The sequence below is a fragment of the Glarea lozoyensis genome, assembly GCF_000409485.1.
Source record: "Glarea lozoyensis ATCC 20868 chromosome Unknown GLAREA7, whole genome shotgun sequence".
Lineage (NCBI taxonomy): Eukaryota > Fungi > Ascomycota > Leotiomycetes > Helotiales > Helotiaceae > Glarea > Glarea lozoyensis.
The window spans coordinates 868,899-895,042 of record NW_007361002.1 but is presented as its reverse complement, the minus strand read 5'-3'; the positions used below and the strand labels follow the sequence as shown (position 1 = coordinate 895,042).

Genomic DNA, 26,144 nt, shown 5'->3' with positions numbered 1-26,144 from the left:
ATCAAGTGACTTCTCGTATTTTGATCAAGTCCATGCGTCGAGACAAATTGGAGAAAATGCTCATCATGTGCGCTGAAGATTATTGCAACGGCAGGTAACTTAGGTAAGTAAGGAACGATGTTCGAATAGACGCTCAGTATTGTACCATCTGTAGCTGAATGAGACTCGACGACGAGTGGACACATGATATTCGCGTCAAGTGATGTTGTGTGAAGGAAGGTTGATGGTATTTGCATCCAATGCTGAGGACCTAGATATGGATACAAGTACCAGTATTACCACGTGATGGCCCGGACCTGCCCCCTGGATAAAGTCTTTTCCGGTAGGAGTTAAGATACGGTAGGTAATCTTTAATCTTATCCCCTGAATCGGAGATTCGTCTGGACGCTAAGATAACCTTGGTATCAGAACGAACAAGTCTTCGTTTGTAAATGCGCATTTATGTGTCCAATGTGCATGTTACGAGGCAATTAACAAATCTCGCATTTCGGCAGGTGATCGGCTCCTCAATAATTCCCTCTCCCCTTCCCATTGTCGTCGGCGAAATTGACGCCTCGACGATAGCTTTCACGTCCCCTATCGAATGATGTTGCAAAACCGCTCAACGCTGGACTTAGCAACTTCTCGCACGTGTCCCGAGGTCTAGATTCCTCGATTCCAAGGATTTCTTCCGAACAGCAGAATTCGCTTTGAGACTTCCCGAAAGCGCGTTTCTCCTAGGTTTCGTGCCCTATGATAACTTCGGAAAAGGTCAACCTTGACGGTCGTTGTTTGATATGGCTGGGATGTGGATGCGGGGTGGATGAGTATAGGGCAAAGTCGGGACAGAAAGGTCGATTCTCGAGAAGGACATCTTGGCCCCACATGCGATACATCGAATTGTTCTTCCGTGGATTAATTATGCCGTTTGCAAGATGCAAGACTGTTATTGATGGATTGTGTGCTGTGCGTGGGCAACGGAATTTCATGATACCAGTGCGTCGAGCCTGATTCGACTGGAAACGTGGGAGACGCATTTTACGAACTTGTCTGCATCAGTCTGTCCCATGAGGGGCGCCACCGGGATTCTGACAGCTGGGCAGCCTGGGCAAGACGTCGACGGGGTATTTCCCATGGGGTAAGGTTGACGGACTGTACGAACAATAATGGTACGTGCAGACAAGATTCTTGCTCGGCATGGCTTGAGATTCCCGTCAACGTGAGTTCGTACAGTACACCACGGGAGCGGTTGACAGAACCCTTCCATCGCACCAAATGGATCAAAACAGCAAGAGCCGCATGCTCGTGTGATCGAGCATTACACTTGCTGCTTCCTGGTTCTGGCTCTGGCTCGCTGCGGTGACGAGCGGGAAGCAAGGTTAAATGCAAAGCAGACACTGCACCAGAACCCGAGGGAGAAGCGCGGCTGTATCAGACTGATTGTCAGTCTCGCACATGTGATGAGGTTGAGGAACAACAACAACAAAACACTCATTTTTAGCATTCTGTCATGTTGTCCTATGTTTAATTTTCCAGTCCTCACCAAGTACCTAAGTCCCCTTTTTCTTTTTAGTGAACCACATGTCGCGCATCGAGGGCACTGCCCGTCGCGGCAGAGGAAGTCGAGTCGGGCTCGAATGATATCTGAGAACACAGGCGCTTTCACATCTCCCGCAACCTCGCTTCACGTCCTCCTGCTGAATCCAAGACTGTCAGTCCGTCTGCCAGAGAGCCACAGCCTCCTCCGCATCCGTTGATGCGGGGGTGCTACCGTGGCTACTGGCTACCTAGGTATTACTCAATGTTGCCCGCTGCACACAGCCATCGTGGACCACTACCTAGTAGCTACCTACCCAGTCCTCGACCATGGCACGAGCCATTATTCGACTTACAAAGGAACGTAATCGCTGCTTAACACAGCTGGCACTTCCGAGATTGCCCGGTCCCGAATTATTATCGACTAATTTGTTTCCTAATTCGCACTCAGTCCGCGCTAGTAGCTCTTCCTCCTCCACATTGGCTCCCGTATATTCACTACCATCCACTAGACCATCACCTCTTCACTCCCGAAAACGCTCCGCTCGACACACTCAGTCCCGCATCTTCAACCGGACTATCAGCTACGTCGCCATGAGTTCGTCTACAAATAATACAGCAGACCCCGTCGAGAGGACGACTTCTCCTTATCCAGATCCTCGTCAACTCGGTCCCAAGTCCCAAATTCTTGCAACCCGCACCTCCAACTATCACTCCACCTCGCTCAGAAACATGGTTACCGCAAACACAGTCAACAAGACCGCCCTCCACCCGGGGGGAGTCCAGTACGTCTCCTCTGCCTTCCATTGACATGGCCGTCGTTGGTCAAAGAGATTGGTATCTAACATTATCTACAGACCGGTCAAGGAGCACACTGAGCTTGAGGAAGAACTTCACGAAAAGGCACACATCGACTATGATCGTGTTGCTATTGTAAGTCAATTGGCGTAGATCTCTCTTTGTTTACACCTGCTGACCCAGTTGCTCTCCAGGTTCCCAATCCAAGTGTCGCTGCTCTCTACGAAGATGCTCTTGTTTACGAAACCGGTTCCGCCATCACCTCTACTGGTGCTCTCACTGCGTACTCGGGTGCAAAGACTGGACGATCACCTCTAGACAAGCGTATTGTGAAGGAGCCTGGATCAGAAAACGAGATCTGGTGGGGGTGAGTTCATATATTCCCAATTCTGATGGTCTATAGCTAACAAACTGTCCAGACCTGTCAACAAGCCTATGACCCCAGATGTAAGTCTAATCCTCGCGGACTCTTGGTTGCGATCTTTATTTACAGCAACCGCATTTGTCGCGTTCGCATTTGTTACCCCACATTCCAGCAATCAGACCACCGCACCATCAGTTCTTCTAATTGAGTTCGGAAATTTCTTTTCTTCACCCTTCTCAAACATCGCTTCATCAATTGCACATCCTCTTTCTTTCCGCTCCACCGAACCATTCTCCTAGCGTTGGGAAGTGTGAAGCATGGTATTTTTCATTGCCATACCCCGCCTTTGTTGATCGGCCTTGTCATTATGCGCAGTTATGTCATGCCGGGATGGCTCGGCAACCTGCGAAGCTTCCCCACATCACGTGCTGACACAACTACCGGGGCTCTGGAAAATGACCACTCGCTAATCTGTATTTGTTCTAGGTCTGGAGAATCAACAGAGAACGTGCCATCGACTACTTAAACACAAGAAATCGCATTTACGTCGTCGACGGTTTTGCTGGATGGGATGAAAAATACCGCATCAAGGTCCGAGTCGTCTGCGCTCGTGCCTATCATGCTCTCTTCATGCGAAATATGCTTATCCGACCTGATCGTAAAGATCTCGAACATTTCCACCCAGATTACACCATCTACAATGCCGGTTCTTTCCCAGCCAACAGATATACTGAGGGTATGACTTCTGGAACCTCTGTTGCCATCAACTTTGCAGACAAGGAGATGGTTATCCTAGGAACCGAGTATGCCGGCGAGATGAAAAAGGGTGTCTTTACGGTGCTCTTCTACGAAATGCCAGTAAAACACAACGTTCTCACTCTTCACTCGTCCGCGAACGAAGGCAAGAATGGGGATGTTACAGTTTTCTTTGGTCTTTCCGGTACTGGCAAGACTACCCTGTCTGCTGATCCAAACCGTGCCTTGATTGGTGATGACGAGCACTGCTGGAGTGACCGTGGTATTTTCAACATCGAGGGTGGATGCTACGCAAAGACCGTAGGACTCTCCGCTGAGAAGGAGCCAGATATCTTCAACGCCATCAAGTTTGGATCCGTCCTGGAGAACGTCGTCTTCAGCCCAGAGACCCGTCTTGTTGACTATGAAGATACTACCCTTACCGAAAACACCCGATGTGCTTATCCTATTGAGTATATTCATAACGCCAAGATTCCTTGTCTGTCAGAAAACCACCCAAGCAACATCATTCTCCTCACCTGCGATGCTCGTGGTGTCCTCCCACCAATTTCCAAGTTGGATTCGGCCCAGACCATGTTCCATTTCATCTCAGGTTATACTTCAAAGATGGCAGGTACCGAGGATGGTGTTACTGAGCCACAAGCGACCTTTTCATCCTGCTTCGCGCAGCCTTTCCTGGCTTTACATCCTATGCGTTATGCTAAGATGTTGGCTGACAAGATTGAGCACCACCAGGCTAATGCTTGGTTGTTGAACACCGGATGGGTTGGCGCTGGTGCGACCACCGGTGGTAAACGTTGCCCGTAAGTTCTATGGACCCGTGAATTTTGACATTGCTAATGATCATAATAGATTGAAATACACTCGTGCCATCCTTGACTCCATCCATTCTGGAGAGCTCGCAAAGGTCGAGTATGAGAATTACGAGACCTTCAACCTCGCTGTACCAAAGAGTTGCAGTGGAGTGCCTTCAGAATTGTTGAACCCCAGAAACGCATGGTCCCAGGGCCACGACAGTTTCAAGGAGGAAGTCACCAAGCTCGGTGGTCTTTTCGCAGAGAACTTCAAGAAGTACTCATCAGAAGCTACGGAAGAAGTCATCAAGGCGGGGCCAGATGTCAAAGTCTAAGTATATAACGCATTGTCCATTTTTGCTATAGCCGAATGTTTTCCTTACTTCCGGGTTGGATGGGGCAATTACAAATTGCAAGGCGTTTATTTGCGGCGACTGTACAGTATTGATCAGCATGCTGCATATTCAAGAATGGCAAAAGGAGATATTTGAGCGTAGAAGATTTACTCTATGAGAGCAATTTGAATAACAGTTTATGTGGCATGTGTCAAATATAATAAGTGGTGAGGACATTCGCATGTGATGCTACTGTCGCTACAAATGGGATTGGAGTAAGATCTACCTAGGTTCCCGATGATGTGACATTCCGCAGATGCTGCACCCGCAGTATATTAGAATTAATATGTGATATTCAAGTCTTGTTTGATCGTGGTCCTTTCTCTCGTCCAATCAGCAATCAATGCAAAGCCGTTGGTCGAGGCTCGAGCCAACGCATCGACTAGTGAATATTGCACCTGATTATCTCCGCCAGAGACGACCTCTTTCTAAACAAAACAAAAGCAAGCACACGCCCCCCGCATACCTCGAATCAATTGACAGCGGCATAACCACGAGTGCATGCAAGTATGCCTTCCGAACACATGCACCAGTCTCAGCCACAGAAAAGGCCTTCTCTTGGGGGCCACCAATCCACGAATTCCATCACCAGTAATACGCATAGCGATTCGCCCTCGGCCGGTACCTCTCCTCACCAGCACAGCGCAAAGCCAAAGGCCCAAAAGCACGTAGTCCACCACAGCAGTTCGAAGCTACACAAACGGGTGCCGTCGAATAAAGGGCTGCAGAAGCTCACCAAGGTGCATGGCAATGACGGGTCGCAAACGGATCTACAATCGAAGAGGAACGCATCCGCCACGAATCTGAGAAAGAACCACAGCGCAGTCAGTTTAAAGCGTAATCGCTCCACCGGCGAGGTCGCAAAAAGACCCAAATCCTCTTCCAGTTCGAAATCAGATAGAAAGGCAAATACTTCGGTGCATTTTGAAATTGGAGATACGGACGAGGGCGAAGGCGCATGGGAAGAAGCAAGCTCATCTGCGTCGCCGGCACTCTCGCGCGCTCCATCACGTAGCGGCCAATCGTCTTCGAAACCCAGCGCGCATAGCTCACATCCTACCTCTCCCAGACCTCAATCGCCTTTGCGACAGCAAGACCCTACACCTGCGAATGGAGCGCGAGCTCATGCCGCTGACGCGAAGATTATAACGGAGCGACTACTGCAGAGAACACCATCAAACACGACGACCACAAAGATGTCTCTGGCGACAGCTCAACCTACGGCCGCTCACTCGCCAGACTCGGATGCTATGGACAAGAGCGCAACAGCCACATTAAACAGCACACCAAAAACGGGGAGCGATGTAGTATCCCGTTTTGTAGGCGGGTCAGGTACCCCGAAAGATCCATCTTCCTTCCTCAACAACCCACGGCGATCTCATTCGAAAGGCGATGAAGTAAAACGCGCCCAGAGCATGGGAAATTTCACACATCACGATAACTCCCCTACTCCGGAAGAAGAGGAAAGACCGCTAGCTCCTCGATCGAGGAAATCAAGCAACACACATAACGCCTACAACCCACCCCAACAATCCCGCACCCAGCAGAAATTATGGTTACAGCGCGCGAGTTCGAATATAGAACCTCAACAGATGGCGCCCTCAGGAATGGGCCTTGGACTTAGCCTCCATGGAGGCGGATTCGGAAATACACCGCTGGTAGGTGCCACCTATGATGGGAAGGACAAACGGATCAAAACGCAACTCGAACGCACGGGATTAGAATACCTAGTCGTAAGACGCCATCAAGATCCCGTCGGGCAAGCCATAAAACGTCTAGACAAACTCCCCGGTGCGGACCGTAACCGCAGGATCCCAGGTCAGAGTCGGAGAGGCACGGAGACGAGTGGAACTGGAAGCCAGGGCGGGAGATACGGGTTAAGTCAGAGTCTCCGTACGACGGGGACGAGTCGGAGAGATGGGACGTCGACTGCGGCTGGCAGTTTTGATGGGGATGCGGATGCCGCTAGTGATACCGCGTCGAATGTTAGGAGGGATGGGGATGATGAGAGTGTTAGTGCTGTGCTGAGGAGTATGTGGGATAAGAGTTTTGAGTTTGGGGCCAGTGCTGATTAACGTTGTTGGGTGGCTACCGCAACTGGATGGGGGGTTGCTTTTATTTGGGATGCGATGGTGTTGGTAAGAGGTGGTTTGAGTTTCAGGGTGTGGACTTGGTGGTGATAGACTTAAATGGGATAAGCGGGAAACTTTTGGGGCTACTTTTCTTGACGGTTTAGCGGGAGTTGGAGGGTGGTTTGCCTTATATAAGTTTACTAGACGAGCGTTGGGGTGTTGATTAGTATATTAACTCCTCACAGTCAGTGGTTTCAAACCGGATACTGTCAGTGGCATTACCAATGTGCGTACCTGTTACAAGATCTCTATCCCTACGAACGGCAACTTAAGAAGTAGAAGTGTGACGTTGCTGTGGTTTTAGTTTGCCACGTATAGATAGTATGGGTCAATGGAACAAAACCAGGTGCATATGTGTAAAGAGGAAGCCGCGGATGTTTGCAAAAGCCCACTGTTTAATCACGTCCATGGGAGATCTATCTCATGGCCACGAAATCTTTTTATACAAGAGAGATATATGACCTAGAAGCGAAATGATAACACGTGCTAAAATGGACTTTGGTTTTTGAAATTACAAGTAAGATCTGACATCTCTTCCTAGTGTATAGTGAGAACTGAGCTTGATAATCTTGATCTTTGGGTCGATGTAGTTTGTTGTCTCGGCAAGTCTAGCCTATGTTATGATTAAGTGATAAACGTGACATATTTTTACCAGGATTTCAAACATTGATGACCGGTAGAAAGAATGGAACGCGGTTTTGTTCTATGTTGACAAGTTGCAAGACATTTGAAGATGTCAGGAGTGTCAAGTCACATGCTACCGTGTGTCGTTCTGGTCGTTGTTTACATTTCGACTGCAAACCTGAAGTTCACCTTCCCTCACTTTCAACTTTTCCACCTTTCCAACCCTCAGCTATCATCAAGCTTCCACATCGAACCTGAGTTCTGAAACCACCGTCTCTGAGGGGTTACTGGAGTAGTAATCTGTATCGAAAGAAGATCTTCTACACGATGGATATTCAGCCACCTCGACCCTTGAGCGAATCTTCAACAGCAGCTGCTGACGAGTTGGCCGTCGTTCACCCACTTGCACCGGACATGACCAGCACCAATTCAACTCACAACGTAACGATGGATACTACTCCAGCGCAGACATCGAATGAGTCTGCTACTGCAACTACTGATGAGTTGGCCATCTTGAATCCTTTCGAAACGACCAAAACTTATCCGGCTCGTGTCGTCATGATAGATAACACTCAAGCTCAAACATCGAATGAGTCCGCTACTGTAACTACTGACGAGTTGGCCATCACCAATCCTCTCGACAAGACCAAAACGAATCCAGGACACAAAATCCCTCTAGAAATCCAAACAATGATCTGGAACTATCTTGTCGACTCCATTGGACCCCGACGCGTCTCTGTCTGGCCTAAGAGCAATAGAAATAAAATACCAGTCGTCTTCCATGTCAACCACGAGAGTCGAACCACCGCGCTCAAAACTTACGCCAGGTTCACATTCACCAATATCCGCGAGCCAGGCTCCAGATCTTTTGATTTCTTCTTCCGTCTCGATCTTGATAACTTGTTGATACATTTATCGCCCGAAGCACTAGACTATTACGCTGCTCTCCCTAATGAGAAGGACAGATACGAGATGAATCTCAGGAAGTTACTTGGGTTTATAGAGCTGCAAGAGAAATTGGAATATTGGAATCGTGATGAGACTGATGACTTGGCTATGTTTCGACCGATCTGGGAGCGGAATGATGAGGTGATCAACAAGATCCAGCATTTGACACTCACACAGTGGTGTTTAGGCGCAGAGTTTGACGGACGTTTCGGAAAAGGATTCAAGTGGGAGAATGAGCTTTTCTTTACGCTTGACTACAATTTGAAAGAGCTGAAGTCAGTCACAGTGATTGATGATGTCAATCTAAAGTACCAGAGTCCAGCGTGTCAACGCGCTGCGATGGTGCCGTATAGAGGACTTGGAAAAGTCACTGTACGCAGGCAGGAAGATGCATGCCATTTTGACGGGTTTGGCGGGCCAGCCACGTTTCATAATCGTCTGGCGAACTTTGTTTGCGAGTATAGTCGTGCGATGCGACGCAGGAGGGAATTGTGGGAACAGAAGCGTGAGTCTCTATACGGACGCGAACGTAAGAACATGTGGGATTTGTGGTTGGCAAGTTTGACTAGGGAAAAGCATTCCATGATGACAGAATTGGACATTTTGGTGGATGTTCTAGCCGCTGCCGATTCTGAGGATGATGTCGATGATCAAGACGAACAAGATTTGTCTGATAGGAATGGTATCGACGAATATCATGGCGAACAACATTTCTTGTCGGAATAGTTGTTGAAACATTCCTCTATATGTCTGAGGAGAATTGTACGAAACAAAAGTGGCCAGATGTAAGAGCTCAAGTATGGCGCCAGTTAGCTTCAGGTCCTCGATCATGTTGATAAATTAGCTACAGTGGCTAGAAGTGTGTTAAGAATAAAAACTTGAGAACATACTATCAAGATGGTTCAGTGAGCTCATTCTTCTCCAATGTCCCAGTTCTGCGAAGTGTAACTTTAACATGGCAGTAAAACCTCATATCACTCACACAACCACACATCATCAACGACATTTCAACCCCCCCGTCCCCTCCCACCTTTCCCTCCCCTCAACCCCCCCTCTCCTATCACACACCCAAAAAGCCACCAAAAAAATAGATAAAACACGCATGCATCTTCTCAAGACCATAAGATCGAGATAGAACGTCTCCTACACAACTCAACGACTTACGACTCTATCACAAGGAATTAATGAGAGGGAACGGAGGACGCGCGTCGCTGTAAAGCAGTGTCGAGTCTTTGGAGCGTTGTTTTTGATTGGTTTGAGGGGGGTTTGGTGGAGGGGGTTTATTAAGAGGGATTAGTGGTGGTTGAGTAGGGGGGAGGGGGATGGGAGGTGGGTGATGGGTTTGAGAAGACTTGTGTTGCTAGCGGCTATTAGAAGTTGAAGAGATTTCAGTAGACGGTTGTTGAGAACAAGATTGTGAGGTTGTATTGAGTTGTCAAGCCAAATATCCATCAAAAGGATATACTGTGGCTGAAATCCGAGTTGAGTGTTGATGTATCAAGGTAAACACATAGCAGTTATTGAGAGGAACTAGATAGACGTCTGAATAGCATACTAAGTAGTATTTCCCTTCAAGTATTACATAAAAGGTGCCGAATGAATTATGGTAAACACTTGTGACCATTCATACTTACAATGTTTTATCTGTGAGACTGTGTACAGTAAAGGGGGAAAAAATCCAATGGCTTCGTTCTAGCTGATTAAATAGAAAACTGGTTCTTTATGTATCAAAAAATGATTTTGGTAGAGAATATAAGGTAATGAGACGTACCATGCCGCTTTTTAGGTATCAAGTGAAAAGAACAAAACCTAGATTCATCAAGTATGAGTGATTGTTTTGCAGTGGATCGAGAAATCAAGATAGCTGATTACAGGACAGTACCGATACACGACATCCACCTTGATACCATAACTAAAAATTCCTCGCTTTTTCCCTCTACCCTCGTTCCTACTAATCTAAACATAAGCAGTAAGAGGTAAGCTCACCGTCGCACATTTAAACCATCATCTCGTTATTGTGTTACAATCTACCCAAGGTACCAAATCACTGCAGTCGAAAAGTCGTTTGAAAGGAAGATATTTCCATTCATTTCCACGCATATGATTCCTCCCACTTACACCTATACATACATAACACATATACATACAAACACCCACTACATCCGCTCCGACACGAGCACGCTTCCAAAATCCAAAGAACACTCTCCAAGATAGAGATCCTTCAGCACCATCAAAACTTCTCTCACCAAAGGATCCAAAAACGACAGTGTAAAGCTAAGTGAGTATGTGTGTATATATGTATGTATGTAGGCATCGCATTATCTCCCTTCAAAAGTATACATATGCTTTGCCCACAGAAAACATCAAGAAAAAATACGGTTTGGGTATCGTGCAACAAGGTAGCAAAATTAAACCAGACGAAGGCGTTCAGGCCAAAAGAGAAGAAGATTAAAGTTCGGCCAGATACAATATGTACTGTTCGACGCGGAGAAGATTCATACAGGGTATCGTCGTGGGAGTAGAGAGTCGTTTGAAAGGAGAAACGGCCGTTAGACTGCGAGGTTTGGGAGGAGGTTTTTGATGGACTCAAGTGATCTAGAGACTACGTCAGCATAAATATGGGCGTTAGAACACGAAAGTCTCACCTGATGTTTCCATCTTTCAAATCCTCATTGAGTTCCTCGATTTGTTGGGCTGTTACTCTAGCTTTCGCTAACTAAAACATATAGTTGTTAGTATTTGTTAAATATGCCGCGATAGGATCAACATGGAAAGCAAAGAAAACTGCAAAGAACAACATCTGAGCAATAGGAGATGGGAAGTCGGACCGATGCCAATGCGGCAGATGAATGATCTCTCTCACCTTCCGCCTCTTTGGGCTCCGATGGTACAACCACGAACTCCTCGGGATCGGCGTATTTGCTGGCTGCAAGACCTTGAGGCACCTTTGCAACAGTAGGTGTTTTAGGGGATGGGAGCGAAGCGCTCTTGGTCTGTCAGATGGTATATGAGCATTAATTGTTCTACGGATATCATATGGTGGAACCAACCTTTGCTTCAGCAAGCTCAGCTTCTTTGACTTTGAGGATTGCTTCGGACTCTGCTAGCTTTGCCTCTAAATCTGATACCTTCTTTTCCTTTTCTTCAATCAACTGGCCCATGGAGTCATGCAAGTCTTGATAATCGGCCTTTGAGGTCTTGACTTGGTTTTCGGCTACCAGCTTCTGCTTTTCAAGCTCCGCTTCCAGATGTTCAAGCTCTGATTTAGTGGCTAGGTGCTCCTCGGTCGCTTTTGCGGACTCTTGTTGAGCTGTCATCAAAGAAGCTTGATGCTGATCTTTCAAAGCCTGCAACTCCTTGCGCAAAGCATCAGCTTCTGAGGTATCGGGTTTCTTACTTTTCAAGGCCTCTAGCTCAGTTCGAAGAGCGTCGGCTTCTGAAGTGTCTGGCTTCTTATTTTTCAAAGTCTCCAACTCAGCCCGAAGAGCGTCAGCCTCCGAAGTATCTGGCTTCTTGTTCTTTAAGCTTTCTAGCTCAGCTCGAAGAGCATCAGCCTCAGATGTGTCAGGCGTCTTATTCTTCAAAGCTTCTAGCTCCGTTCGAAGCGCGTCGGCCTCGGAGGTATCAGGCTTCTTGTTTTGTAAAGCCTTCAATTCAGTTCGAAGTGCGTCGGCTTCCGAGGTGTCTGGCTTTTTGTTCTTCAACAGTTCTACCTCCTTCTTCAGAGCATCGACTTCTGAAGTATCTGGTTTCTTGGACTTCACGGCGTCTAGTTCTGCCTCGGCGGTAGCTTTAGCCATCTTCTCCATAGCCAGTTCTTCCGCGAGTGCATCAATCTCCGCCTGAGACTTTGCAAGCGCTTCATTTGCTTTTTTCACTTCTGCGTCCATTGCAGCTTGAGCGATCTAGAATCAATGTTAGCATTTTGTCTCAAATCAGGCTCAAGCTGGTTACCTTCAATTTCTCTGAAGTGGATGACGCCGTCGCTTTACTGACATCCAGATCCTTCTTTAGAGCTTTAAGTGCTTCAGCATGTGCTGCCTGGAGTTGTTCTCGCTCCAATGCTTGAGCAGCATGACCAGCAGTCATGGCCCTGTCATGGGCGTCATCTAGACCCTTAGCATGATTAGATTTGAGTTCATCCAATGCATGACTATGGGCAGTCTCTGCGGCATCAAGCGCAGCTACAGCAGTTGCATGATCTTGTTTGACCTTTTCTAAAATTTCGGCATGGGTTTCTGTTGCATTCACATGAGACTTTGCTAGGTCATCATGCTTTGTCTTAAGAGCTTCTAATTCTTCCTTGACAGCCGAGTCTCCTTGGCGGGCTTCAATTTCAGCTTCGTAATCTTTTGTAATGTTTAGCAATGCCGTTTGATGTTTTTCTTGCTCTTTTTGGTGCTTTTCTTGCAGGGCGAGAATTTCTCTGGTCTTTTCCTCCAAAGTTTGTGCTGTTGTAGCTAATTCAACCTTTAATTTGTTATGGAGCTCGTCTTTACTGCGGGATTCTTCGTCAAATGTTTCCATCATCTTCTTGAGTGCCGTGACTTGTTGCTTAGCATCGTTCAATTCCTCCTGGGCATTTGCTAGCGCCTTGACATCTTCGGAGTTTTTACTTTCTAATTGCTCAAACTTCGTTGCGGCCGACTTCTGCTCGTTCTGCGCAGTGAGCAGTTGTTGTTGGGCAGCATCAAATTTGGCCTTCAGATCATTGTAATCTGCAGCAGAATCCGTCAACTCGGCAAGGTTTGCGTCCGACTTCGCTTTCAGGTTGGCAATTTCCTCCTCGAGTTTAGAGATTGCTGCTTTAGATGCCGACTGATGGCCTTCAAAACTTTCTTTGTGGGAGGCTGCAAGCGCAGTATGAGATGCGGTAGCTTCGTCAAGTTGCTTCTGGAGTTCTTTGCTGCTTGCAGCATGTTTCTCGGTCAACTGTGCAACTTGACTTTTGTATTCTGACATGGCTTGGTTGGTTCCCTTTGATAATTCTTCAGAGTGGGCAAGTTTCAAAGCTTCTAGAGCCATCTTGTGCTCGGCTTCCATTGACTTCTTCAGTGCTTCTAATGCGCTTTCATGCTCTGCCTTTAGAGCCTCCACATCCGCTTGACTTTGTTGCAACTGTGCTTTCATTGATGAAAGCTCCGTTTCTAGCTCGTTGACTTTGCTTGAGAATGTGGTGCTAGCATCTTTCGCGCTAGAGAGCTCATCTTGTAATGCGGCCAAGGTTGCTTCATGCTCATTCTTGATTTTTTCAAGCGCCTCTGCAAGTTCCGATGCCCCTCTACTTGTTGCAGCTTGTTGCGCATCTTCGATAGCCTTCAAGGATTCGCTCTGAATAGTAGCTTTAGTAGTCTCTGCCTCGGCTAATTGAGCTTGCAAGCCCTCAATGTCAGTCTTGTGCTGAGCATGCAGCTTTTCAACCAATGCGGCATGTTCAGTTCTGATGTTGCTCTCAGCTTCAGACACCCGACGTGCTTCCTCTTGGACTTGTTTTCCTGTTTCTACGAGTTTCTCTTGAGACGAGACAATCTGGGCTGTGAGTTCCTCCACTTTAGCTTCACTTTCCGTCAACCTCGTTTTGAGTGCGTCGATTTCTTTTGTCGATGCTGGTGTTGCGGTGCTGCTTCCTGCGCGAACTAGAGGCTTTGTGGAAGTGCCTGGGGTAGATGCCGCTGAAAGCCTTTTCTTCGCATCTGCAGCAGCAGAAGTCGAAGAAGAGGAAGCTGCCTTTGAAATGGTCGGTCGAGAGGCCGTACTGCTACTCGCAGTAAGCCTCGAAGAGGTCCCGCTCGCAGAGGTTGAAGTTTTGCTGGCGGCTTTTGGGCTTGTCACAGTGCTCGTAGAGCTTGGCTTGCGAACTGTGGTAGTAGATGTAGGCGCTCCGCGCTTTTCTGCGAGGGTTTCCGTCTTCGCGGGCGGAATATGAGAGCCCGAGGATGCGAGCGAAGTCCTCCTTGCAGTACTCGACGATGGTTTCTTTTTGTCATCGCCAGACCCGCCAACAGAAGCTTGCGATTTATGTCCGGTGCTTGAAGATGTAGAAGCCGTCGCAGTTGTAGGCTTTCTCACTGTTGATCCTGGAACCGCACGAACGGGAGGCTTGGTCAATCCACTGGTCGAGGTTTGAGTCGCAGACGATGACATTGGTTTGGTGCCGGATGTTGAGGTTGCGGATGGGCGCTTCGCAGCAATCAGTGCTCGTTTGGGAGGCACATTCTCCTTTTTCAGTCCATTGACAGATTTCTTTGACGAAGACTCCTTATCTGTCTCTGTATCCATTTCTGATGCTACCGTCTTCGCCTCGTCGCTTGATTGTTTCTCTACTGTGGCGTCCGACTGGGGAACAACTGGAGGTTCGACTTCAGCCATATTGGATCGAAATTCGGTGGTATGCTAAAAAAGACTTGTGCAAAGGCTTCTAATGGAACTGTAAACGGAAAGAATCAGCTACCAAATTCAACTCAAATGCTAAGATCGCTGTAACAGTCACGATTGAAACGCAAAGCAGCTTTCGGACCTGCAGCCATAGCAGCCCGCCCACAGCGACACGTCACGGCCGTTCAACCAATAGGTTTACTCAATCTGACTTAATGCCCAATGCTTTATTCGCAGAATATGAACAGATAACCCTGGATTCCCCTCAATTAAAGTCTGCAACTTACAATATCTAGATCTTCCGCCTTACACCGCTCGACAGCCGGGTTTCGCGACGAGACGCGACTGGTGTTTTTGCGACTATTGACTTGGGCCTCTTGTCAATATAGATGGTTGTTGGCGCAACACGGCCAAAAATACAGATCGAACTAGAAATGGTGTAGTGAAGATGGGTAAGAGATCAATGAATATGATGTCTCTGAGGGAGAAGGAGAGAGCTGCAGCTGCTCGTTGCTGAGGGGGAGTCGAAGTAGCAGCACAGGGGACCTTTGCTGAATTGTTTAAAAAATTGGCGAATGAGCACGTCCCGCCGAGGCGCTCCCGCGTTGATTGATCGCTTGGACTCAGGGTCCAAGCCAAGCTGGCGTTTGGCTCTCGGTGGACAAGTCTTCCCGGAAGTGGCAGTCTCAACACAAGAAGATAGAGGATTTCGACTGACTATTGATTCAAATTGAGTGAACGATGAAAAGCAATTACCTGTATGATCACAGTTTATGTTACTATACGGGGACTTCCGTTCATTTTGTCATCTCAGAGCTTGGGCAAAATAGTTGTGGGTCGACCGCTGTCAACACTACCTACTGGGTCTCTAGGTATAGTTCGAGACTGGGGAATTGATAGCTCACTACTAAATCAAAGCTCAGCTCTGTATTTTGTCATATTTACTATAAACATCGAAAACGCATTTTCAGTGAGAAGACTATCAATCAGTCATGCTAGGGCCTAGGTTCAACGACTTACTTGTTCATGGTGACTGGTTTTTAGCTATCAAATATGTTGCAACCACACTGGATCGAGATCAGATGACAATGTTCTGGAGCTTTGTGCTTGCATGATTGAGAGAAGAAGGATTCTCAACAGTAAAATGCGTCAAGATGCCCATGTGCTAGACAATGTTGGTCGGTCAATCATGCGCTTTGAAGCATCACAGGTTTGTAATCACGACAGATCAAAGTATATAGTTCTATTAAATGGTATAGGAGGATCAATTGTAGACTAAATCAAGGGTATTGGGTATCTTTGTCCATCGTTGGATGCATATATCGACATGCATCTTGATCCGAGCATTGTAAAAGGGGGTATTGTGAAAGTAACTGAAAACATCCTCCACCATAACACGACGTATCCGATATCCTGTCCACGAAGACTCCTAAACAACTGCCATTACATGCGACGTCTCTCTAATATATATTTCATCCTGTCTGGATTCGGTTGAGCACATTCCAGCGGAGTGTAACTCTAAACCTCCAATGTAGAACTTTGTGGTAGCATATTTATGCAGCAGCTGGAGCTGGAGTGGGAGCGGGTACGGCGGCCGGTGCAGGGAGAGCGACTGGCTCTTCTTTCTTGACCTCGGGGGTTGGTGTTGCAGCCGGTTCTTCTTTCTTGACTTCAGGCACAGCTGGGACGACTGCGGTGAATTAGCATATGGATACAAAATATGACGTGAGACTACTCCGAAGTCTCTCGTTTTGCTTCCGACGCAGAACTCCGATCTAGCAGCGAGGAAGAGCGCATAAATTGCTTACCAGGAGCTTCGGTCTTGACAGGTTCAGCTGTAGCTGGAGTTGGGGCAACCTCTGGAGTGGTGGTTGGAACTGGGTCAGCTGGCTTGGCTTCTTCTTTTGGCGCTTCGACGGCTGCTACGAGACAAGTCAGCTTTGAGCCCAAACAAAGTGTGAGTAGGGTAAATACCGGCTGCAACGGGTTCAGGAGCAGGAGTGGGAGCTGTCTCAGTTGTTGTTGGTACTGGGGCAGCAGCTGGCGTTGGCTCTGCGGGCTTTGCTTCTGCGGGCTTTGCTTCTGTCTTCTTCGACTTTCCTCCTTTGAGTAAGCTCTTGAATTTGGCCTTCAAGTCGGACAACGCATTTGGTGCTATAGTTGAAGAGAAAAGTTAGCGATGGATGCCTAGAGTGCGAGAAACAGTGCCATAGATGCAGAGAATGACGAAAAGCACCTATGCTTCATCATCACAGTAGTGGACAATACGAATTTGCGGATACGGGAACTGATAACGCGTATGAAGTGCGGAGAATGGCTGGAACATAGCATTCGACTGTAAAAAAGGCAACTTACGTATTCCGGGCATAGTGAGTATTTTCGTGTGGTTAAGTAGAATGTGTGGTGTTTATGGATGGTAAATGAGAGTTGATGAGGACGAGAGAGTTTTGGTCGTTCCAGGTTGACAGTCACGGCAACAGGTCGAACTAACCCAAAGAGGGACTAGCTTTATGCTTATGTACGAAAGGATGCGGTAGCATGTCAAGAATTCACAACTTCCGCCTCGACCAATAATAAATAAAACCTATAAATAAGACAGTTCGGCACGGCTATCAGATTCACTTGATGAACAGTGATAAGCACTAGATTGAGAATAGTGCAGCTATTTCTGACATGATTAACGTGTTCACTAAGAACTAAGGCGGATCCGGATGTGGAGACGACGTTTCCAGCAAACCGGTTGGTTGGTTGGCTCCAAGAACGAGTGATACTAAATCGAAAATCCTCAGTATCATCAAGTATTTCTATTATCCTGAAGACTTAAATTATGTATGATTGTAGACTGAATTCTTTGGTACAGTAATATTGTATTCCTGTACCTCGATCACAATTAAGGAGAAGGCACTAATGCACGTTTCAGGAACGGGACGATGCGTGAGCTTGTGTCTAACTAACTTAGACCTGTGACTTTGCATAGTGTCCACATATCACCATGAGTTCTTGGGAATCAATACGGCATGCTATTCGGACCTGCTCCAGTATACATGTCCTAAAATCACAGCGGAATATCTTGGTATTTATGTTGTAATCATATCGCCATCAACTCCTGGCAATACTCTTCGTCCAGCGTTGGCTACCAGATGGCTAATGATGCTAGCGGAAGATTGTAATCGAGTCCCATCTTTGGTCCAATATTTCTACGACGGCGTAGAGTTGTGAGCATCTCGTCATCTCTTTGCCCATGGCGCGCGAGTTGGGCCATCAAGCATCCCTCCGGGAGGGGGCGCTGTACTTGTTGATTGCTGAGTTCCAGGAGCCTTGGCCCAGGGAGCTCTTGTTGCAGGCATTTCAGACTGAAAAGAGGTTGTACTTGGTACTGTTCGGCGAGTTTCGTTCATTTGAGCCGATGTTTTCGCCCAAGGAGCGTTTGTGGTATCTGAAGGTCGGCCCGTGGCAGTAGTCATCGAAGGTTGGTGAATCGTAGGTTGGCTTGCAGTGTGCACGGAAGGTATCGCAGAAATGGCATTGGGATCCTGTTCCCAAGTGAATAGGGAGCCGAAGGGGAAATGCTGCACCACAGGAAACTTCGACAGAACTTCCGCATTGTACATTTTGATCATGCCCTGTGCGGTCTTAGCGGTTGATCGATGGTAAGAATTTCGGTACATACTTTGTTAATTTTTCCCCATCCAGCTTTTACACCAGAAATATCGAAGAGTATTGGACTATGCTCCCAAAATGGGCCGGTCTTTACATCGTTAATAAATCCGACGGCAGCAAAATACATGTTATGCTTCCTCTCGCGGTCAACCACATTTTTCTTCGCAACATCTGCAGGATTCGGCGAGCCGGAGAGAGTACCTTCAACAGGCATTGGATCAGAATCGTTAATCGCAGGACAGTACTGCGAGGAACCGAGGATGTATGGGAGGAAAGAATGATCATCCAAGCCCCAAACTCCATGTGAACCAGCAGGCTCCAGAGTATATGTGAGAATAAGGCGACGAACAACGCGAAAGTATCTGTAGGTTGTTAGAGCCACAGCAGATCTAGAGCTCCTTAGAAACGTACGGTTCAATGATGCCTAGAACAATACTCCTCTCCAAGGCCCCGTCGCTTGAATTCGTGGCCGTGAAGCCCCCAAGCTTCCAAATACAAGCAATGAAAGCAAGAAAGCTAAGCTCATGGCCTGTACCATAGTCAAGTCGCTGAGAGCTACCAAACCCACCCAGGAGATATGGAGTCAGCTCGTCCAGAACGGACACGTTACTTGCGGGGTTCACACCAAAATTAAGAACAGAATCCGGAAGGTGAGCAATAAGCAAGTCCCTTACTCTTGTATTTAGAATTTCATACCACTTTCTAAAACTGACGTTACCAAATCTCCGAGGTCCTGTGTCTGGGGGCGCTTCTTCTATAATAGAATCTATTTTGCCCAGCAAGGCGTGGATCTTCTGGACTGGCTCCGAGAGATGGAGGGGATCATCAAGCTGCCATGTGCGTATCTCAGAAGAAGATCCAGGGGCCTTTCTTGGGCACATGGCAGTATTCAGCTGCATCATGAAGATCCCGATATCAGAATATGCTCGCGAGGTAAGGAAAAACGGAACATCGTGACCTTCGTTGATGCGTTTAGTTGGAATGAGAAAGGTATGTGGTTTCGAGCTCTCCAGTATCGGCAAGAATGCTGGTAATTTATTGACAGAAAGGGACTCCATTTCTTCTCCGACCGTGGATGTTCATCCCTCAATGCCTGCTATCCACCAGTTCATCAAGGAGACTCGTGAAAAAGCACGGGCGGTTCGTTGGAAAATAGTGGGGCTGGCTGCGGGTTCCTGGGGAAACTAAAACCCTTGTTGCCTTTTTGGCTCGACAAGGCCAACTGCAAGACGGACATGCAACTCGCAAATCCACAAGCACAGCAAACTGTAACGTTTATCTAGCACAGAAAGGACCAATCTGGCACAGATGCCTTCAAACACGCGTCAACAACAGGCCGCAATGAGTAATAAGGAGCAGACGTCCAATGGTGCTTCTGTCATGGAAGGCAAGTGCCAGAGCTCCACATCATATCCTCAAGGAATATTGACTGATTATGCGCAGCGGAAGAAGCAGAGAAGACTGCCAATTTGCTGAACAAAATCAAAATTACCAAGAAGACTGCGCCGAGGACATCAATGGTTGGAGGGGCTATAAACTGGATGCTGAGCGCTTTCCCCAGCAGTAATCCGGCGCCCGAAAGACAAAACCTTGTCGAGGAGCGGGACGATGCTGACGAGCGAGATACGAACGAAGATAGATTCTCAAGCGGAGTGCGGGATACTTCCAAGTCCAACGAAGAAGCTGCCAAAGAGGTGGAACATCCTGGACTTGATGCCTCTGCAAGAAACTTGAATCACTCTGGAGAGCTCTCGCCGAGAAAGCGAAAGCGGAGCATTGAAAACGGTACAGATGATAGTCCCCGAGCCTATTCCCTAAAAACTGTGTCTGACGGAGACCTAGCACCTACAGAGCCTCTGCCAAAGCGACTTTCACGAAAACGGGTAGCGAAAAAACCGATCGTTGCGGCAACTACGAGCTTGAACCCCGTGTCGGAAGTTAGACCTGTTACACGTAGCAGATCAACGGTGCCTGTAGTTGAGATTGAGGTCGAATCGTCTGTAACACCGCAGAATCTCATAGAAAATGGAAGAGGGCGGCGTACGAAGGCTCATACGCTTGAGTCCGAGCGGCAACAAGGAGTAACAATTCTATCCGCGCCGGGCAATGATAACGCAGAATCCAACAATTCAGAAAAACTTCTCGAAGACAACGATAGCACCAGTTGGATGCCGGCGAACCGAAGCCCTGAAAAAGTCACCATGCAACCCTGGACTGGACGGGAGTATTATCTCGCGAGTGCAGAACAAGCTAAGCGTGCCCATCGTCTTGAAGCTACATCTGCCGACGAAGACGATATGATACAGGACGAGGATGACGTACAAAATAGCAACCAAGAAGTTGCTCGCCCAGAGTTGTTCCCGTTCTCCTTAGCGCCTGCTCAGATAGAAGAACTGATGAAAATTTCAGACCGAGTTGGGCAAAGATACCACATGTCTTCGGACTCTTATGACAAGATCATCAGCGTTTCTTTAGATAAGCTTAATGATGAGACTGGAAAAGAGCTTAGCGCGATCGTAGATTCCTTGTCAACAGCATATGAAAACCTACAAGCTTCTATCTTAAAGGGCCGCCGAAATCTCACAAATAAGGCTTATGCCAACGTGTCCTCTCGTCTAGAAGATCTGAGAGCGTCCACACGAAACGCCGTGCTCTCGATTAGAGGTACCGGAATCGACGATAACACACCGGCTACCGAGAAGTTGCTCATTTGTTTATACTTCATTGTCCTACCTCAGTGGATGAGGTGTATCCAGCTGGCTTTGAATACCTGTAGTGAAGAAGGCAAGATGAGTTTGGAGCTAGCCGAAGAAATCTACTCTCTATGTAAACTATGGTGCGATTTAGCAGGTGTTGCAACGGCGCAGAAGGTCAAGCTGAGCGCAAACGATGTCACTCCGTTCGACGATAAAATTAGTAACAACGATGACGAAGCGGATAACGATGATACAAGCAAAAAGCGTCGGTCAAACTTTCAAATAAAGCAGCCAACCACAGAGAGTCTGACTCAACTGAGGAAGCTTTGTATGAGCCATCGAGTTGAGATAGATGCGATCAAAAAGCGGGCAAAAGACTTAATGTCTGCCAGCCAACAAGCAATACGCATGGAAACGGAAGAGAGAGCTCGTGACAGCTTGCGCCAAGCGGATCTGGAAGCGAAAGAGATATCTCGCAATGAGCAGGAGGAACGAAGAGCAACTCTCATGAGGAAAAAAAACCAAGAAACTCTTGCCAGAAGACGTGCCGTCCACAGAAAGCAACGGCAAGATGTGGATAGGATTAAAAGGGAGTTAATGGGCAACTACGGCTTATCGGCTGGAGATGATCGCTTGTATGGAAGCCAGGGGGCATCAATACGGACGAGGAGAAATGTAGAATCCGACGAGTCTGATCTTGAGGAAGAGAATGATCCTCTCTCAAACGGTTACAAAGTTCGTATTGGGGGGTTCCCTCCCGATAACAAGAGAGGAACCACCCGAACGCCGTGGAACAACGAGAAGAAGGGCAGATTCGCCATGATGATGATGCAAGAAGCTGAAGGTATGTAGAAACCATTTTTATAGTCAGATTGAATCGGTTGACCTCTCCTAGATCCCAATCGCTGGCAAAACGCTGCTCGAGCCCTGGATGTCGATATTGAAGAGGTTTTCGAAGCTGCAAAGGAGCTTCAACAATGTCTTCATAGAGTCCATGAAAGGGGTAAGATGCTCGATCAAGAGTGGACATATAATGTCTGGTGGGAAGACGATGATGCCATATCCGTGCCATCTTAAAGGACTTTAGCCACGGCCATTCGTATTCTCATACAACTCTTTTGTCGGCGATTATACATGATGGGATCTTGTTGGCGGGCTTCCGTGTGTCAGAATTTTCAAAGTTTACGGCGTATTGTTTGGGAAATACCCTTTTTTTGTTGAGCATGGGAAAGGGAGGCCAAGAATGGAGTAGAGTTTGTTTAAGCGGTGGCGTCAGGCGTCTTGTCTTGTTGCTTTTATATGATACCCCAGGCGGTTTTTGTCCCGTTCAAATAATGTAACTCATCTTTACATTGTAAAAAATCATAACCATTATATTAGTTCCAAAATGTACGTTTCTATGTTTGTGGAGCTCCTTCGGAAGACTCCACATCATCCGTCAGTTGGTGGATGTTGGTGGCTGTCGCGATGTGCAACAATAGTTATAAGACGAAGCATTAGTGGCTTCGTCGACAGCATAAGCACAGTGGAGAACATGGAATGGATTGAGTGGCGTTCTCACTAAGCCTCGCTGAATGAGGTTTTCGGCCAGAAAAAAATAGGATGTGAGAATAGGCACACAGGGGTATCATATTTTCCATCCTAAAACCACTACCCAAATCTCCCAAATATGTCATAAGGTATCTCATATCACCATTTCCCTATCATCACCCACAAGATCTTCTTCATCCTCATCCAGATCCTCTAACGGGAACGTGAGTATCGCCGCGATGCCTCCTAATCCTTCCAGTCGTTTCCCACTTTCGTGATCACTGCTTAATATCCTAACCTCACCACCCCCTTCTCTCACCCTATCTACCAGCCCGACCCAGCGTTTCCTCACACCCACATCTTGCGCCCTGAATAATGCATTGTTGATCAACAACGTCCCGCCTGGTCCTATAGCTCCCTTCTCAGCGGCCTTCTCAACTTCATTAGGTCCGTACCAAGCTCTTCCATCGTCTTTTCTGAGAAATGTCATGAAAGTGTCCATAAGCAGTGTTTCCTTGGCGTATTTTGTGTTGCTGAGTTTTGAAAGGACGGATTGAGATTGAAGAATCTCGTTCAGACTGTGGAGATGACCAGAACTGGAGTGGACGACTACGAGGTTCGACTTATTCCCTAATACTGCTTTATTTCCGGTCCGCGTCGCTTCGTCCAGGATATACTTCTGGAATCCTTGCGCCGTGAAACCTGGACTTGCGAGTAGTAAAGGTCGCGGCGCTGTGATATCCACATGTCTCAGTAGCGTTTCCAGCACTATAGCGTAGAATCTTTCAATCCCTTTATCATGATCTCCACTTCGTCCAGCTCTTTTCTTCGGAATTCCAGATTCCACCCTCTGCTTCAGCACAGTCTGATACTCTGTGATCAGACAGATATTTGCCAACCCCTCCTGCATTACGACTGCTGGCACAGTTCCTTCTTTATCCTGCTTCACTGCCTCCCTGACTACATCCAACGCCACGCTATCCCACCCCTCACTCTTTTCTATGGTGAAATTCCGCTGCAGTTCCAGGTCTAAAGTATGGTATGCGCCATTTTTCACCCACTTGTTTTCTTCGGCCACACGACCAGAGACGTGGAGTTGGGAGGCTTGAGGGTCGAACTCGATGTTTGTGACGCGGATTAAGAGGGTGGTGTGGACTCGTGTTGAGGATGTGCTTCCTGTCGCGGATTCGGTAGTTACACGGCGGACTGCAGAGGCTCGGAGGAGATCATTGGGTGCTATTAGATTATGTGCATGCCACTGTAAATTAATTAGATACAGCAGTAGAGCATGAAGGCAAGGTGAGGAAGTACCATGTCTTCTGGTTCTTCTGGGAGGAGTGTGATTGTTCCTGCGCCCGTTTTGGCTTCAATATCTTGTTTTATGAGGCGCATTATGTACAGGTGATTTGGAACTACGTCTTGATGAATTGCCGAACGAAATGCAAGAATACGGCAAGATGTCTACCAATATGCTCTGAGGTGAGGTATTTCGGTAGGTAGTGGTGGTCAACACAAAGAGGCACCAGGCTTGGATTAAATTTCATGGAGGGGGAGGGGTATGTGGGGCTCTAAATTGGTGCCCAGCTGGCTCACGATGTGAATGTCATATACTGACACACCTAGGTACCTAGGTATTTACTTTTAATGAGTAGGAGCTATACAACATGAAGATGAACTGTTAAATTCAACAAATCTGTATTATTTGTATAGATCCACCTTAAGAGCGCATATCCTACCAAATAAGTAATCGCAAGATGTATTACGTCACCGCGGGGTTAAGAATACCTATTTCCATGTAAATGTTCTACAAGCTCTACTTATCGTAGGGTTGAGACAGCTGTAATCTAACAAATCTCAAGAAGATATGGTGAGCCTAAACATATTGGAATTCAAAGACTTGCAGTCGCACACCACAAAAACGGCGGTACATCGAAGCACAAAGTGACCTGATTTCCACTCTGATCTCTCTATCTAATTACAAATACAACCAATCGAGTTAATGATCTGTGAAGACGTCCCGCTTTATATCGGAGATAGCAATCTAATTTCCTTACTTCGTCGGAGTAAATTTCAGCCTACAATCACGCATGCTGTCATGAGGCTCGCTTTCAAAGAATAAAGTTTCCAGTCTCGCCACGTCTTCCAAATATTCTGTCATTTTCTATACATCCAAAGATTCATGCTTTCTTCAAATCTTCTATTCAAATCACAAAATTTGATCTCGTCTACCGGAAAGAAGATGTCGACCTTATCGATTAAATCGACGGCTCGAATGAACTCAGGCTATGAGATACCTCGCTTAGGATATGGTGTAAGTGGACTTCAAGATGTACGAGAGTAAAGATTGACAACAGACAGGTTTACCAGACGTATGATGTTTGCTATATAAGTCTTGTTTTAATTGACTAACGAATTCCAGTCCGCCAGATGTGACAGAAGATGTTGTCTTACAATCTTTCAAAGCAGGATATCGTCATGTGAGTACCTACCCATAGTGGCATTATTTTCCAGCCGTTGTTTCCACTTAGTAAATTTGTATAGAATGCATTTTCTGACAACGTCAATTTCAGGTGGACTCGGCGATCTTCTATCGAAACGAGGCTCCTTCTGCTGCCGCTATTAAGAAGTCCGGCATCCCTCGCTCTGACATATTCTTCACCACCAAAGTTTATTCAGCAAAATTGAGCTACGAGGACACCAAATCCAAAATTGCTTCTTCGCTCAAACAGACTGGATTTGATTATCTTGACTTGATGCTTCTCCATGCTCCATTCGGTGGGCGTGAGGGTCGTAAAGGTGCATGGAAAGCCCTGCTAGAAGCACAAGATCGAGGTGAAATTCGGTCTTTAGGAGTAAGTAATTACGGCGTAGGTCATTTGGATGAGATGGAGGAGTACATGAAGGAACTGGAACAAGAACGTGGTGAGGGAAAGGGAGGCAAGATCGACGTCGGTCAATGGGAAATCCATCCTTGGTTAGCTCGAAAAGATATCACCGATTGGTGTGAGAAGAGAGGAATTGTCGTCGAGGTAAGTGCAGAACGTTTATTCCCCGAGTTTCTTAACTAATTCAGTAGGCCTACTCTCCTCTCGTTCAGAACACACGCCCAAATGATCCTCTGCTCCAGCCCTTGGTCAAGAAGCACAACAAATCCCCTGCACAGATTCTCCTTCGTTGGAGTCTGCAGAAGGGATTTGTGCCTTTGCCAAAAAGTGTTACTCCAAGTCGGATCGTCGAGAATGCTTCTATTTTTGATTTTGAATTGGATGAGGAAGACATGAAGAGTTTAAATACAGGCAAATATGAGCCTGTGTGCTGGGACCCTACTACGGCACCGTAAGAGCAGTTGAGATTGTTCTTATGTGTCGTAGCTAAGATACCTAGTGGTTCTCGCTTGTAATAGATATAATGATAAGGAAACTACATTATCATGATTACGTTAATAGAAAATGAAGCCGTCAATCTGATCGAATGAATACCTTATCCAATTCCCGACTGTTACTTTTTCGACTCAGCGCGAGTCAAAGTCAACCTAGATACATTACTTACATAGTCTA

The 26,144-nt window shown here is 47.0% G+C and overlaps 9 protein-coding genes across 9 annotated transcripts; 5 read left to right on the top strand and 4 right to left on the bottom strand.

Annotated features, from left to right (window-relative positions):
• Positions 1-1,845: 1,845 nt before the first annotated feature.
• GLAREA_01482 (PEP carboxykinase-like protein) lies at positions 1,846-4,562 on the top strand (the record flags this gene model as incomplete). The annotated part of the gene is made up of 6 exons (XM_008088698.1): positions 1,846-2,300; positions 2,373-2,448; positions 2,508-2,680; positions 2,733-2,760; positions 3,164-4,236; positions 4,286-4,562. 6 exons carry the CDS (start codon positions 1,846-1,848, stop codon positions 4,560-4,562), a joined length of 2,082 nt encoding a protein of 693 aa, XP_008086889.1.
• A 569-nt stretch (positions 4,563-5,131) lies between these two features.
• Positions 5,132-6,697, top strand: GLAREA_01481 (uncharacterized protein; the record flags this gene model as incomplete). Its single annotated transcript, XM_008088697.1, has 1 exon — positions 5,132-6,697. The coding sequence occupies one exon, from the start codon at positions 5,132-5,134 to the stop codon at positions 6,695-6,697; it is 1,566 nt and encodes a 521-aa protein (XP_008086888.1).
• Positions 6,698-7,705: 1,008 nt separating this feature from the next.
• GLAREA_01480 (uncharacterized protein) lies at positions 7,706-9,052 on the top strand (the record flags this gene model as incomplete). The annotated part of the gene is made up of 1 exon (XM_008088696.1): positions 7,706-9,052. The coding sequence occupies one exon, from the start codon at positions 7,706-7,708 to the stop codon at positions 9,050-9,052; it is 1,347 nt and encodes a 448-aa protein (XP_008086887.1).
• Positions 9,053-10,875: 1,823 nt separating this feature from the next.
• On the bottom strand, positions 10,876-14,695 carry GLAREA_01479 (uncharacterized protein; the record flags this gene model as incomplete). The annotated part of the gene is made up of 5 exons (XM_008088695.1): positions 10,876-10,921; positions 10,972-11,042; positions 11,155-11,319; positions 11,377-12,231; positions 12,281-14,695. The coding sequence occupies 5 exons, from the start codon at positions 14,693-14,695 to the stop codon at positions 10,876-10,878; spliced, it is 3,552 nt and encodes a 1,183-aa protein (XP_008086886.1).
• Positions 14,696-16,254: 1,559 nt separating this feature from the next.
• On the bottom strand, positions 16,255-17,069 carry GLAREA_01478 (uncharacterized protein; the record flags this gene model as incomplete). Its single annotated transcript, XM_008088694.1, has 4 exons — positions 16,255-16,391; positions 16,510-16,623; positions 16,676-16,855; positions 17,057-17,069. 4 exons carry the CDS (start codon positions 17,067-17,069, stop codon positions 16,255-16,257), a joined length of 444 nt encoding a protein of 147 aa, XP_008086885.1.
• Positions 17,070-17,928: 859 nt separating this feature from the next.
• GLAREA_01477 (PTPA-like protein) lies at positions 17,929-19,419 on the bottom strand (the record flags this gene model as incomplete). The annotated part of the gene is made up of 3 exons (XM_008088693.1): positions 17,929-18,324; positions 18,372-18,723; positions 18,773-19,419. The coding sequence occupies 3 exons, from the start codon at positions 19,417-19,419 to the stop codon at positions 17,929-17,931; spliced, it is 1,395 nt and encodes a 464-aa protein (XP_008086884.1).
• Positions 19,420-19,669: 250 nt separating this feature from the next.
• On the top strand, positions 19,670-22,134 carry GLAREA_01476 (uncharacterized protein; the record flags this gene model as incomplete). Its single annotated transcript, XM_008088692.1, has 3 exons — positions 19,670-19,730; positions 19,805-21,901; positions 21,953-22,134. 3 exons carry the CDS (start codon positions 19,670-19,672, stop codon positions 22,132-22,134), a joined length of 2,340 nt encoding a protein of 779 aa, XP_008086883.1.
• A 607-nt stretch (positions 22,135-22,741) lies between these two features.
• On the bottom strand, positions 22,742-23,979 carry GLAREA_01475 (L30e-like protein; the record flags this gene model as incomplete). The annotated part of the gene is made up of 2 exons (XM_008088691.1): positions 22,742-23,845; positions 23,899-23,979. The coding sequence occupies 2 exons, from the start codon at positions 23,977-23,979 to the stop codon at positions 22,742-22,744; spliced, it is 1,185 nt and encodes a 394-aa protein (XP_008086882.1).
• An 847-nt stretch (positions 23,980-24,826) lies between these two features.
• GLAREA_01474 (NAD(P)-linked oxidoreductase) lies at positions 24,827-25,987 on the top strand (the record flags this gene model as incomplete). The annotated part of the gene is made up of 6 exons (XM_008088690.1): positions 24,827-24,898; positions 24,946-24,956; positions 25,007-25,064; positions 25,158-25,616; positions 25,664-25,923; positions 25,972-25,987. The coding sequence occupies 6 exons, from the start codon at positions 24,827-24,829 to the stop codon at positions 25,985-25,987; spliced, it is 876 nt and encodes a 291-aa protein (XP_008086881.1).
• Positions 25,988-26,144: the final 157 nt, after the last annotated feature.